General features: G+C 41.1%; 1 protein-coding gene across 1 annotated transcript in view; it reads left to right on the top strand.

The window, feature by feature from the left end:
- The window catches only part of OFCC1 (orofacial cleft 1 candidate 1), a gene marked incomplete at its 5' end in the record, with an annotated part of 94110 nt that extends 80826 nt beyond the window's left edge, over positions 1-13284 (top strand). The window contains one exon of the mRNA XM_033154646.1: positions 13062-13284. Coding sequence (XP_033010537.1) covers positions 13062-13284 — 223 coding nt within the window. The remainder of the gene's footprint in view (positions 1-13061) is intronic.
- Between the last annotated feature and the right edge of the window lie 1231 nt (positions 13285-14515).

The raw sequence follows: 14515 nt of genomic DNA, 5'->3' as shown, positions 1-14515 counted from the left end.
GGTGGAAAGAAGAGCTAATTTGTCCATGGTTAGGGGGCTAAATCTGGACGGTTCTGCCAGGGGCGCAATCTGGATGAGGGCATTATTTGTGGCAGCCCGTAAATTGTGTAACACCCTCCCCACAGAGGTGTCTGGCATTTTCATCACACAGTTTTCAGCAAATACAGAAGGCACACCTCTTTACCCTGGTTTTGACACTTTTAAGATTTATACTTTTAGATTCTACCTTATATCAGTGATTGTGCGTTGTTCTAAACTGTTTTAACATTGTGTTTTAATTGTTGTCACCTGCCCTGGGACCTTAGGTTGGAGGTAAATAATAATCATGGTAACACCCTGGATTTTCCCCCAAACTGCTGTGTGGTCGAGCTAGTGAGAGGCTCAGAGCTACCCAATGAGCTTTGTAGCTGAGGAGGGATTTGAAACCGAGTCTCTACGGATCGAGTTCAATTCTCTGTCCACCGCATGGCACTGGTTGCTGGAAGCTGGTGAATCTGCCCCTTGCAGGAACCTCTTAACAATTCATGCTTTTTGAAAGCATTTGAGCAGAATGCAAACACACTCCTGAAATGCAAGATTAATATCTTGTAATCAGGCTCGATTCTCCAATCTCAAGGAAGGTATTTCCCCAAACAAACTATGAGAGCTGCCGTCATTTACTTCACTGAGACTTGTGTGGGTGTGCTGCTTGAAGAGATGGGCTGCTGGAATGATTATTTTTACAGCCCTCTAACTCACTCTACACTTCCTCCCTACTATTAAGAGGTCAGCAATTTGGAGACAATATGAAAAGCACATGGAAAGATTCCAGCAATCATAAATGGGTTTGCTTCAGTTTCTGTGAAACAAGCCCTTTAAAATAAAAAGAGAGAGCATGAGTAACTCGATTAAAGGCAATTGGCACATCAAAGCATGGAAGATACAGTGAATACACTATTAAACATCATGAATTAAGTTTTCTTTGTATCATTATGCATATCTAAGCTGCTTGGCTCTAGCTAATTCAATAAGGAATGAAATGTCCTGATTTTGTTCCAAAAGCAGCCAATCGCTAGGATAGATCCTAATGCACTAACAGGGCAATGCAATCCTATGCATGTTTATTCAGACGTAGAGCCCACAGTGATTAATGGGCTTTACCACCTAGTAAGTTTTTTTAGGACTAGACTAGAGTATTCCTGATTTTTAATATATAACTTTAAAGAGGAGGAAATAGGCGTGCTGGCTTCCCGTACCTGGCATCCTCCAAGATGTTACTGGATTGTGGCTCCATCTACCCTCCTGACCAGTAGCCATGCGGTCTAGACCTGATGGCAACTGGAGTTGCGGATGGAGGAAGCAGTCAGTTTCAGTTTCTCTCAGTTTCTCATTCCCCCCCCCCCAGATTTAAGTTCAGTCCTCTACATTTTTCTGATCAGTTTGCGGATCACTTTAAAGAAGCTCTCATGAAAATGAATTAGCATTTTACTGCGAATTTCTCCTAAGATGCACGTTTACCCATAATATAATGCATTTCAGTTTCATGAATATATGCATATTTATGCACACTTTCCCTTAATATAAGCTTTTTTGGGGGTGCACATTACTGGCTGGAGAACTGCATTACAAAATACTTTTTAAAATAATATTTTTAATTAAATTTTCAAATTTTACCAATTGTTTTAAAATACAATCTGAACAAATCTCTTATATCAGTTGACCCTTCCATGGTGCTCTTTTATTCCCTTATAAAGCTGCTATGTTGATTACATTTTATCAATTACAGTGGTACCTTGGTTCTCAAACGCCTTGGTACTCAAACAACTTGGAACCCAAACACAGCAAACCCAGAAGCAAGTGTTCTGGGTTGCGAACTTTCTTCGGAAGCTGAACATGCTCCATTTTGAGTGCCATGCTTCCATTTTGAGTGTTACGCTGAGGTCTGTCTGTTTTTGCGGCTCTTTCCATTTCGTTTTTGTGACTGTGTGGAACCCAGTTCAGTCACTGATTGATTGCTTGATTGATTGTGTGACTGCAGTACCTTGTTTATTGCTTTCATTTTATGGATCAATGATCTCATTAGATAGTAAAATTCATGTTAAATTACTGATTTAGGGTTTTGTTTTTGTTTTTTTTAAATAGTCTAGAACAGATTAATCCATTTTGCATTACTTTCTATGGGAAAGCACGCCTTGGTTTTGGAACGCTTTGGTTTTGGAATGGACTTGCAGAACGGATTAGGTTTGAGAACCAAGGTACCACTATATGTACATTAATTCTAAATTATTAAACTATAAATTCTCATTTCTTGCTATACTTCAAATCCTGCATGCGTTTTAACATAACCATGATTTTTTTTCAATTATTCAACAAAATATTTCCATTCATCAAGAATTTTTTTCTCGTTTTGTTCTCTAATTCTCACAGTTAGTCCAGAAGTGCCGATTTCAAGCGACAGCTTTGCTTTCGTTTGAGCATTGTTTCAAAAGGCACAAATTTAGGCAGTTACAGCTTTAAATGCAAACTGAATTGCATCTCTCTCTCTCCCCCCCCCCCCATTTCTAGTTAGGAGTCCAAAGGCATCTACAGAGCAGGAGGTTGGAAAAGGCTCTATCGGCGTATCACAATTCATAGAATTCATTCAACAGTTCTTGCCTTATTTTCCTGCAATGATTGTTCTTAGGGCAATCTGAACCTATTCTTTTCAAGTCCCTTCACTTTTCTTCTTTGCGCTGGGAAATTTCTTGTCACATTTGACCTCCAATAAATGCCACGAGGAACTCTTGACATGTGCAGTGGTACATTTCATGACCCACACACACAGAAAGATGTATAAATCACCAAGGGAGTGTCCTCCCCCTTTCCTCTGTATTTCTTCTTCCACTTCAAGAATGTGCTGAATGCCTCAAAATCTCTGCAAGGAAAGAAAAAGTGTTCTATGGCTCTGCTGAATGAAAATGAAATGTATATTGACAGCAAAATAAAAATAAAATATGGCGCCCCCCTTTTTAAAAAAAAGAAAAGGAAAGGAGAGCATTTTAGGGGGGGAAGGGCTCTGGGAACCAAGTCCAAAGGGGCAAGGACAAAAAGTTTTTGTAAACTCCTTAGAATCAGATTCATAGCTGAGTTTCCTTTTAATTTTCTTTTTGAAAGAAATATTTCAAAAAACAAATGAACTCAAAAACCCACCTCTTTTATAGGAAATTATAGCCCAGTTTGCATGATGGTATCTTAACAAATAGCTATAAGAAATATCAACTCTAACACAGTGGTAACTCGGGTTAATAACTTAATTCGTTCTGGAGGTCTGTTCTTAACCTGAAACCATTCTTAACCTGAGGTACCACTTTAGTTAATGAGCCCTTCTGCTGCCGCCGCATGATTTCTGTTCTCATCCTGAGGTAAAGTTCTTAACTCCGGGTTAGCGGAGTCTATAACCTGAAGTGTTTGTAACCAAAAGCGTTTGTAACCCGAGGTACCACTGTATTAATAATATTACTTAATATATACTATTTTAGAGTGTCTTCTACATGGTCACATGTAGATGATTTATACAAGACTGCTGTATATATCATAACCATAAAATGCATATTTCCGTGAAATAATGAACAGGTTGATATTTCTTGCATTTGCCACTGCTAGAATATGATAACATTTCCAGAAGATACAAGAGAATGTTCTCATAATCTGCCTATGTGCTTCCAGGCCCAATTCAAGGAGGTCATGCTTGAAGTCAAATCCAGTTGAGTTCAACAAACTAGCACTTAATGTGATTATAAACTAGACTGTAGGTGACTTGCTCTTTGCCACACACCAATCAGAACTCGGTTTCAGGAGATCATGCCAAGAAAAGAGGTGATTGCATCTGATACCATCTAGGCAGGAAGATATGAATTGAAGAAATGTTTTCGTAGATTTGTCATTGATGCCAGGGTCATATAAATGCACTTAGAGGCACTAATATGGAAATGGGGAATTTTTGAACTACATTTCCCATCATCCCTGACCAGCCAAAGGGAGTGATTGGGATTGGAATTCAGCAACATCTGGAGGGCAAATGATTGTATATATCTTTCAAAGGGAGAATGCAGCAAGTGGGATCTGCAACAAACTATTGCAGTTAGGGGTAGGGGAGAGATTTGATTCAGTTCACATTTAAAGCCAAATTTATGAAATCCACACTTCCCAACACAATATAAGAACAAAAATACAACCACCCTTTGAAATTATCTGAACAAAAATACAGCCATCCTTTGAAATTATCTGAAATTATTTTGTAAACCATTGTTTACAAAAATTCACATTCTAGCTAAAATGAACATATTAATGGAGACAGCATACCAAGACGTGTTATATCGGGAGCAATTGCTTGCAAAAATGTGTACAATAGCCAAAACTACACACAAAAATGCATCAGGGGAAATTTGCACTGAAATACTGATGAATTTTCATGAGTTTTTTTTTTAAGAATAAAATTTGCAAATTGTTGCAGAAATGTGGAGAATCAAATTTAAGACTGAAAAAATGAGAAACTGGGAGAACCAAAATGGGCAGATCCTTCCATCCCTCAACCAACTGAATTTGCTAATGAAACAAGCAGGAACTGCAACCAAATGTTGCATTCTGGAGTACGGGGGGTCAGGATTCCAACCACTCCTTTCTGTCCTCCCTGTTTCTTCCACCATCAGTTAGCATTACAGTGGTGCCTCGCTAGAAGAAAATAATTCGTTCTGCGAGTATTTTCGTCTAGCAATTTTTTCGTCTAGCGAAGCACCAATGCAAACCGCGGTTTTCGCTAGACGAAATTTTTTTCCCCGTCTTGCGAGGCAGCCCCATAGACAAATTCGTCTTGTGGGGCAGCCTTCCGCTAGACGAATGCCTTCGTCTAGCGAGTTCTTCGTCTAGCAAGGCATTCGTCTAGCGGGGCACCACTGTACATGGCCATTGTGCACATTCAATTCAGAGTCAACTGTTTAGGAGGGACCCCCAATAGATTCCCCCAAATCCCTTTTGTTCTTCTGCAAATATTGGGCTCCCTCCAAGGCCACTGATACCTCCCTCTTGTGTACTGAGGTGGCATTCTGGCTACATGATCGAAAAGGCACTCGTAGTCTGAGAATTGGAAACAGAGGAAATGGTGATGCTATTCTTTTCTAAACTACCTGGGTAATATTGTATTGAAGTTCTGGGCTTTGAGGCTTTGTTTGTAAGGAAGCAACTCCCCAAGAGCAGTTGAGCAAGCTTGTGCATTGTCTGAATACCATAAATAAAGCCAGTATCTATTGTGTCATATAACAAGCAAACAAAAAGAACACTGCATAAAGGCTTACACAGTATCCTTCCTCTTCCCCTTTAATGCAGGAGACCTGATTTCTGTAAACAACCCCCTAAAGGTACTCTCTACCAATCACAGCCCACTGCAAAATAGATAAGGTTCTCATTATGTATCCACCATGTCTTGATCGTAATTTCTATCATGGGTGACATTCTGGTCCAGTTCTATCAGGTACATTCTGTGTGAGTCCTTTAGAATACTGTGATAAAACCCTGCTGAATATAGGATCATTTTGCCCTAGGGAGAGAGAGAGAGAGAGAGAGAGAGAGAGAGAGAGAGAGAGAGAGATTGTGTGTCAAAGTGCGCACAGTTCAAGGTGGATTTCTCATCAGATTTTGCAGTGCTGGGACATGTTAAAAATAATTTTTTTTAAAAAAAAAATCAGAGTGGTTCAAAAGGAATTAAATCTATTTTTCAATGGCTGGATTTTCTTCAGAGCCATCAGCCCAAATTACACTCTGAAAGAGTTGACTAACTACTATAGCTCGCTATAAAATGGAGAAGAAAAACTTAATGCTGGAATTCCATGATGCATTTTAGTTTACTGAAATTTTTCCAAGCCCATTTATCTTCCTCTTACCAATTGAACTTTCCCCGCTAAAGAGAGACATTCAAAAGAGTTTTAAGTAAAGCAAAATCTGTCGTTATTCAATTGATTCTTAATAACACTTGTATCTCCTCTAATAGAGGCTCCCTCTTTACTTATTTAATGCTTCTTAATAAAATAGCACCATTGTCTCCATTTGAGAGACAAGTCACAAGAAACATGGATAAGATTTGCATTTAAAAGCTTGCAAAATTTGCTCAAATATATTATTCCCCCTGAACATTTGTTTCTCCCATCTACCAACAGCAAAATATTATGTTAAGCATGGGTTAATGTATCTGACAATGGTTAGAGTTCAATACAAGTAGAAGATAATGCCATGGACTCTAGGTTCTTTGACATTTCTCTAGTACTAGAACACCAAATCATTTAAATGTACTTGGAAAGGTGCCTGGTTTTGATTTCTGCTAATTAGGCAGAACCAAACTCATTGAGTATTCTGTTCCAATATTTAATTGCATTCACTGTTTCTATTTTATTTTACAAACTTTACGATCTAAACTTTACGCTTAAAAATGAGAGCTTCTGTAGCATAGTGGCCTGGAAAGTAAGCTAAGAAATGCCAGCTCAAATCTTTCATCAGCCACCAACTCATGGGGTGACTTGAAGCAAATCAGCTTCTCAGCCTTAGCCCCTCAGTTGCAACAGAGTATTGACAATTGTGACCTATCTGATAAGATTGTTGTGACAATTTATCTGAGATAATATTTATCTGTTTGCTTGTTTCATTATCTGTTAAAGGAATATATATGCTGCCTTTCATTTCAAGAAGAAATTCCACAAACGCATAAAAGCAAACAGCAAAATAGCAAGTAAAACTGAATTATAAAAATATTAGGGGCTGCTGCACAAACTGCAGCATGATGGCATCCTTACAGTTTTATTATATAGTAAGCTATATTTAAAATGCTGTGAAAAGATATGCAGTCTCCAGAGTTGGAAGCAATCTTTCAACAGCCATTTCATCAGTTCCAAATAGGATAGTAGAGACATAATTCTCTAGTAGGTGAGCAGCCTGCTGCATATCCACAAATCTGGATAACTTACTGAAGCACCTGGGCAGAAACTACCAAAAAGAACATAGGAGGCAGGGGATAAGATTACTCTACAACAGCAATGTGGTTATATTGCAGTAGAAAGGGGAATGTCGACAGTAGTGAGACTTGCTAACTTCAGTGGGTTCTTCTGCCTTTGTTGTCATGTAAATAAGTATTTTATTTATTTGTTTAAATTTAAAAAAAAACACTTATTCAAAAGTTACAGTACAAAATTATCAATGAATATATCCCCAAATAAGTATTTTTTTTTTTAAAATGATTTCTTTTTCCATCTCTGGAAGTTGACAAAGGTGACCAGAATCCTAGCTGTCATGGCCTGGCTTTTCTTCACAGAATTGCTCTACTTTTGCTGTAAAGTTCCAACTAATACTGAGGGGATCTTTCATGACAAGCAATTCCAGAGTCTCTTCCCCAGTGCCCTGCAAGCAAAGATGTGCTTTTCCTTCAGGTTGCAGCTGGTGTTTGAGTGAATAATCATTTCAGGATTTCAAACAGTATTTAGTCTGGAGGAAGACGGAAATTTCCCCTCTCTAGATAAAGCAAATGTCCTTGGGGAGATAGTCTGTGTCAAGGTAGGGAAGGTGCAACATACCATATTCAAGGGATTCTCAGAGCAGAAGCAAGCCTGCTTATTGTTGTTCTTTCCCTTTCTTTTCTACAGAATGTTTCGCTGTATTATTATTATTATTTTTAAAAAATGAAAATGGGGAAATTCTGTAGATGGTTTACCCCCCTAGGATATTTCATTTTGTGTGTGTCTGGTTGCCTTAAATTGGAAATGTGTTTATTGCTTTGTTGCATCCACAAGCCTCTTTCCTGCTACTCGGTACTACTTTAATTCCCTAAATAATATGTTTAGCATTAGAGGTGTTTCCTGATCAAGGTCAAAACCATCTGGCCACTTAAGTGCGTTGCATGCAACCTTCTTGCATCCAATATCTGGTGGACTCAGTCTTGAAGAGAATTCAAAGAAACAAAAAAGGAGAGAATTTTAAATGGATTCTATAGCTGGTGAGTTTTTGTGCTCTGTGTGCGCGAGAACATACACACATTGATACGTGGTTCATTGCACCCTACAGCATTCAAACATGGGTGAAAATATTTCAGTCTGCCATCTTTATTCAAAATGACACTCAACACCAAAACATCGAAGAAGACAGTCACCTTCACCTTGGGAACCCTCATGCTGAGTCAGGTGGCTTTATTTCAAGAGGCGTTCAGGTTGATGCAGTTGCGACTCATCACACCAAATTGGGCAACGGTGTCTTCAGAGCCATCCAAATTGGAGCAGGCTGGACCCATGATGCCAAATTTAGTGAAGTCCTTCCAAATGGTGTAACAATATCTTCAGTGGCTTCCAGATCAGAACACATTGGACCTGGCATGTCAAAAGTCATGCCAAAGTCTCATTTTGGTCTGCCATCTTTACTCAAAATGGCACCCATGATTCAAACACTCCCACTGCAGAAACCCTTGTGCTAATTTTGGCAACAATATCTTGATATTCAGCTGAATCTATCAAAAATAGACAAAGCATTTTTGAAATGCATAGTAGAAGATAATACCAGGTTTTCTCCAAAGTTAGTAGGGAAATATAATTTTTATTCAGACAGGCCTTCAAATCAGACCATAAGCTGATTTGAAAATGTGTTGCAATTGGTTTCTACTGCCTGTTTTATTGTTTTCAATTATGGTTTACCTGACTTGTTTTTATTGTTTTTTACTTGTATTTTTATTGCTTTTTGAGGGAACTCCCAGGGAGGGTATCCTGACGGACTGCTGGGTGCTGAAAACTGCCCTTTCCACCTGTACAGGCCTGCCTGCTAAGACAGAAAATCACTTGTTCTCTAGGGAAGAGAGAGAAAATTGGTTCAGTTTGCTTTTTAATGAGAACCTACCTAATTTGCATTTCCGCCCAAAAATTCATGAACAATGGCTTTTAATTCAGTCTAAGACTGATTTCATCACAGTTCTATGAAAGCCAGGAGAGTTGTCAGCCATCACTATTATCTCATGTATGTTTCATGGACATCAATAAACTTGTAGCCTTTCCAGTCTTTCATTTTAGAAAAGGCGGGTAGAGAAGAGCTAGCATCAGGTGCCTGCCATTGCACCTTGGAAATGTTTCAGCTACAAAAATAAAAAATTATATTTAAAAAATCTGCATTTTAGGTCCACAGGTGCAAGCATCCCTCCCCCACCAGGTTCTGAGTTGTTCCTGTATAATTCCATTTTAAGATAATTGAGTTGCCCAAGTGTAACTGAGGGCAGAATTTCTCCTTCAGGATCTTTAACAGAGTTGATGAAATATGAGCTAGAAATAACACAGCTTGAGTTTTAGATTCCATGCTGAGTTTACATGCCTAGCATTTGGGGGGGGGGGAGTACACTCATAAATTGAGAAAAGGCACTCTGGAACTCCTTGGGATTCGGTATATATTGTGCTCCGTGATATCAGTTTTACAGGCAATGGTTTTTTTCAAAGTCCATTTGGACTTGAAGCATTATTTGGTGGCTTGACTTCTGTTTTTCAGCTCAGCTTGATTTGCATTCTAATAGGGCATCTGTAGGGTCAGATCCTTCAGCAGTCTTCAAGTCAACAGATGTATGCCTTTTCAAGAAATCGGACATAGTCCATGTCATAGCAATCTCTAGGTCATAATCAGCAATCTGCCTTGGGCTTGAACATGAATTGGAAGTCCATGTTGCAACTAAGGAATCATGCATTCCTGATACCCAGTACCAGTTCAGGAGTCTAACCACAGTGCTCTGGATCAAATGAAGTTTCCCAACACTTCTAAAAGACAACTCCATACACAGTATATCACAGCAAAGAGGGACGCAGGTGGTGCTGTGGTCTAAACCACTGAGGCTCTTGGGCTTGCCAATCGGAAGGTCGGCAGTTCGAATCCCCACAACAGAGTGAGCTCCTGTTGCTCTGTCCCAGCTCCTGCCAACCTAGCAGTTCGAAAGCATGCCAGTGCAAGTAGATAAATAGGTACCGCTGCAGCGGGAGGGTAAACAGCATTTCCGTGAGCTTTGGCTTCCATCACGGTGTTCTGTTGCACCAGAAGCGGTTTAGTCCTGCTGGCCACATGACCCAGAAAGCTGTCTGTCGAAAAACACCGGCTCCCTCAGCCTGAAAGCAAGATGAGCGCCACAACCCTATAGTCGCCTTTGACTGGACTTAACCATACAGGGGTCCTTCACCTTTACCTTTTACATTAAAGGTAAAGGTAAAGGACCCCTGACAGTTGAGTCCAGTTGCAGACAATTCTGGGGTTGCAGCGCTCATCTCGCTTTACAGGCCGAGGGAGCTGGTGTTAGTCTGCAGACAGTTTTTCCAGTTCATGACTAAGCCGCTTCTGGCACAACGGAACACCGAAAGCAGAGCAGCTCACAGAAATGCCATTTACCTTCCCACCAGAGCGGTACCTATTTATCTACTTGCACTTTTTGGCATGCTTTCAAACTGCTAGGTTGGCAGGAGCTGGGACTGAGCAACAGGAGCTCACCCTGGCATGGGGATTTGAACCGCCGACCTTCTGATCAGCAAGCTCAAGAGGCTCAGTGGTTTAGACTACAGCGCCACCCGCGTCCCTGTTACCTTTTACATTACAGCAGTCTAAATGTCATGCAACTAAGGCATGTGCTGCTGTGGGCAGATATGACTATCAAGGGATGGAAAAAGGACCCACAGCAGCCTAAGCTGTGCAAAGGCACCCCAGCCACAATGGTCACCTGCACCTATACCTGTTACCACCTTGCTTCATCCAGGTAAACAGCAGTGACCCCATTATCAAGAGGATGACTCTGGGCTACTTCCATGTGCACTTAGAGGTTTCCTCTCCCTGCATCTCCCCACCTCCTTCCTCTATCATCTGACAGCTGCTGTTCTCTGACCCATCCAGTGGTGGTGCAGGATCAGTTCCTCTCCTGACCAGCCAGCATGCACTGGTGATGCTATCTCAGGTCAGCCATAGCTAGGCTACTTGATGGGAGTGGTGCTCATTTTCCAAGCTTGCGTTGGCAGTATTCACCCCTGTGATACGTGAGAAGCCCTCTGTTACGAACCAAAGTCAGAAGGGACAGAGCACACCATTGCTCTTCTTTTTAGGGGGAAAGATTTTTGCATGTCAAGAAATTGGGTTAAATAAATAGGGATCAGTGTGTAGAAAGCACTGGTTATTGCGTGTCTTCATAGGACACTTTTAAAAACAGTAACAACAGCAACAGCAGCATTCCCCGCACGCTTCAATAGCAAGACCTTTAGGCTTTTTGAATGTTCAAAGTACAGCACCAATATAAAAATAATGCTACAAGTGTGTTGACATCCTGCTTGGCAGCCTGAGCTGCTTAGTCATTTTAATCAATGGAGATATGCACAACAGTTAGAAGTTTCCAAAGGTCAAAGAAGCGACTGTCTTTTCAGCTTTGAATCAGCAAAGATTTTCCAGTTTCTTGCAGACATAATGCCAAGCTTGCATCTGTGTGTCTGCCTTTTTTCTTTGCTTTGAAGAAGCAGAGTAATTAACTAAAGGGCAGATCACACCACATTGAGCAGTAAATGATTGCATGGTGCAACTTCCTTTCTGCTTTCTCTCTCCTATGACAGCCAGTTTCAGAGCAGCTCTCAGGCTGGTTTATATATAAAAATGGGCCAATGAGCATCATAGAACCATTAAACACTTAACTCATTGATTGTGAAACAAAAATCTATACAATAGCGCTGGCACAATTATTCCCTTCTGAAATGGGCCTTATTGCTAATACAGAGAACAAATAAGCTATGTAATTAAAGAGATCCTGAACTCTTCCAAAAGGTTGTTTTTTTGCGCTTTTGCATCATTATCAGCATTAATTAATTTGTTCGAGGTTTTAAAACTGTGGTGGCTTAATTTTTAACCAACGGCAAATTTTGTTGTAAGAGTGCAATTTAGAACCTTTAAAAGATCAAACAACCGCTGACTAGCCAAAGCTTCCCAAGGTTATCTCTCATTTTATGATGAACAATCTTCTATCTACTGCTTTTTTATAAGTGCCCTTTTATAACTGGCTTGCATCTGTGAAATCCTCATTCATTTATTTTATTACTACCATTAATTATAATTTTGAATGTTAGTTTTGGAGGCATGAAGCTCTGTATGCATTGATGGGGCCTCCTGCTCCCCTCTTCAATAGCAAACAGCATGGCTCTCCTGACCTCCCTCCAGCTGCATTGCTGCTGCGCACCACGAAGGAGCAAGCTGTATGGGCAAGGTGGCAGTGAGGTCAGCATGATGCTGCAAGTGCACCAACAGGAACACCGGATTGGCTCTGCCAGCACACTTGCACCATGCAACCTTGCTGCCACCTCTCCATCCCCTTCTCTGTCCCAGTCTGCAGCAGCATTGCAGCCAGATGGAGGTCAGGTGAGCAGCATAGCCTCACCATGCCAGTTGTTCCTCCTCTTGATGGTTTCCTTCTGTCCTTCTGCATACTGCTAACTTAAGTGTCACACAATACAGTTTCAGGCTTAGACGGTTTGGTTATGTACCCACTCATTCCTCACCCACTGCCATCCTTGGCAGCCACCTTTGTGAGTCGCCTAAGAAGAGGCAAAGGGTGTCTCAGATGCAGAGTTTACTATTCATGTAGGCGAGACCCTTGACACCTCTCTTTCTGTAATTAGCAACTCCTTGTTCTGTTCTGTGCCCTAAACACGCCTGAATAAAATTGAGCAGACTACTTCAAATACAAAGCAGTGCTGGATTGTCAAATAGGCAGAGTTGGCACTGGCCTATGGACCCCACACTGTTTAGGGGCTCCACAACAACAGATCGAAATAATATTGACTTGATCTTGAAGGAAAATTACAATTAAGCGTTCTTAGTTCAATGTTATCTCACTAGAGTGCATGCACAAGCCAAGCCCACCCACTCCCGAGTTTTTGACTGCCTAGGGACCTCCACAAGGTTTAATCCAGCACTGATACAAAGTATATAAGGCATTGACAAACAATGTGCACATTCATATTTATGCTAAGAGTCCATTGTGTTCAACTATGTTCATTGTATCATCTTTCCTATCTCTGCCATTGCAGCTGCCATCCTGCGGTTGAAACAAGAGTGTCCACAAGCATCACAAAGCACCTCTACTTTGGTGTATATGCCATCTTTTCTGAACTTGGAAGGGGACACTGGTATTCCTGGGACCTGTGGTCCATTATGCTGCTAGTGGTTTTACTCTGGTTTGCCCGACTGTATCTTCATTATTTCAGCCAGTGGGTCTTACTTCACACTATTTCAGTTCCTGTCACGAAGTAAGTATGGAAATGAAGTTATGTTTTGGAAAACATAGCACTATGCTACATAATGTCACAAAAAGAGGCACCATAAAGTTTGCATCACCTTTGGGTCTATGGGCAACCAGCTCCATTCTTATTTAATTCCCATTCACTTGGTTAATTGTGAAGATTGGAATGGTGGTGTGGACTATCTATGAAAGCTGACAGCAGAAGTATCTTATAGGCATCTCATTCAGTCTCTGTCTTCTTCCCACACTACTGAAAGGAAGACTAGCCAATAGGCAAAGAGCTTAAAATCAAGCCTTTATAGTCTGTAAATCAATCCAGAATTTCTGAAACACACATTCAGGCAGCAAATCCTACACTTGGCGTTTTGATATTTTCACAGTTCTGGATTTTTTCTCCCTTTGGTCATGACTTTGATAAGTGTCATGACCTTGGGGCCAGACTCCCCTAATTCAGGGGATGAGATCAGGTATTTGGAATGAGAAAGGAAATTGCCCTCTGGTCCAGCCCTAGGTGTACATGCGAAAATACCAGCATGTCTCCAGCCTGAGGAAGTCCTCTGACTCCAGCTTAGAAGCGCTAGTGGAACCACAGTCTCCCCCACTATGTCAGAATCAATGATTGCTAAAGTAGCTGGGTCCCTTTAGTTCCTTTCATGGAAGATGAATCTGGCTACTGAGATAAAGCTGCAGCTCCTACTTAAAGTTCAGTTTGACGATGACTGCTGCTGAAGCAATGTTTCAACTCTGCAGTCTAAGACTTGCATGGAGCTGTCCAGGGTTTCCACTGAAACCTTACCTTGCAGGGTCACAACATAAAGGTAAAGGGACCCCTGACCATTAGGTCCAGTTGCGGACGACTCTGGGGTCATCTCGTTTTACTGGCTGTGGGAGCCAGCGTACAGCTTCTGGGTCATGTGGCCAGCATGACTAAGCCGCTTCTGGTGAACCAGAGCAGTGCACGGAAACGCCATTTATCTTTTCGCCGGAGCGGTACCTATTTATCTACTTGCACTTCATGCTTTTGAACTGCTAGGTTGGCAGGAGCAGGGACCGAGCAATGGGAGCTCATCCCATCACGGGGATTTGAACTGCCAACCTTCTGATCGGCAAGCCCTAGGCTCTGTGGTTTAACTCACAGCACCACCTGCTCAAAACAGCACAATAGGACCACAGCTCCCATAGATCAGAATGTCTTGATGTCAAAGCACGGGAGATAAATTTACTCACTGTAAATTTAAGTTA

Source organism: Lacerta agilis, chromosome 7, assembly GCF_009819535.1.
Source record: "Lacerta agilis isolate rLacAgi1 chromosome 7, rLacAgi1.pri, whole genome shotgun sequence".
NCBI lineage: Eukaryota > Metazoa > Chordata > Lepidosauria > Squamata > Lacertidae > Lacerta > Lacerta agilis.
This window is presented reverse-complemented; position numbering and strand designations above follow the sequence as displayed.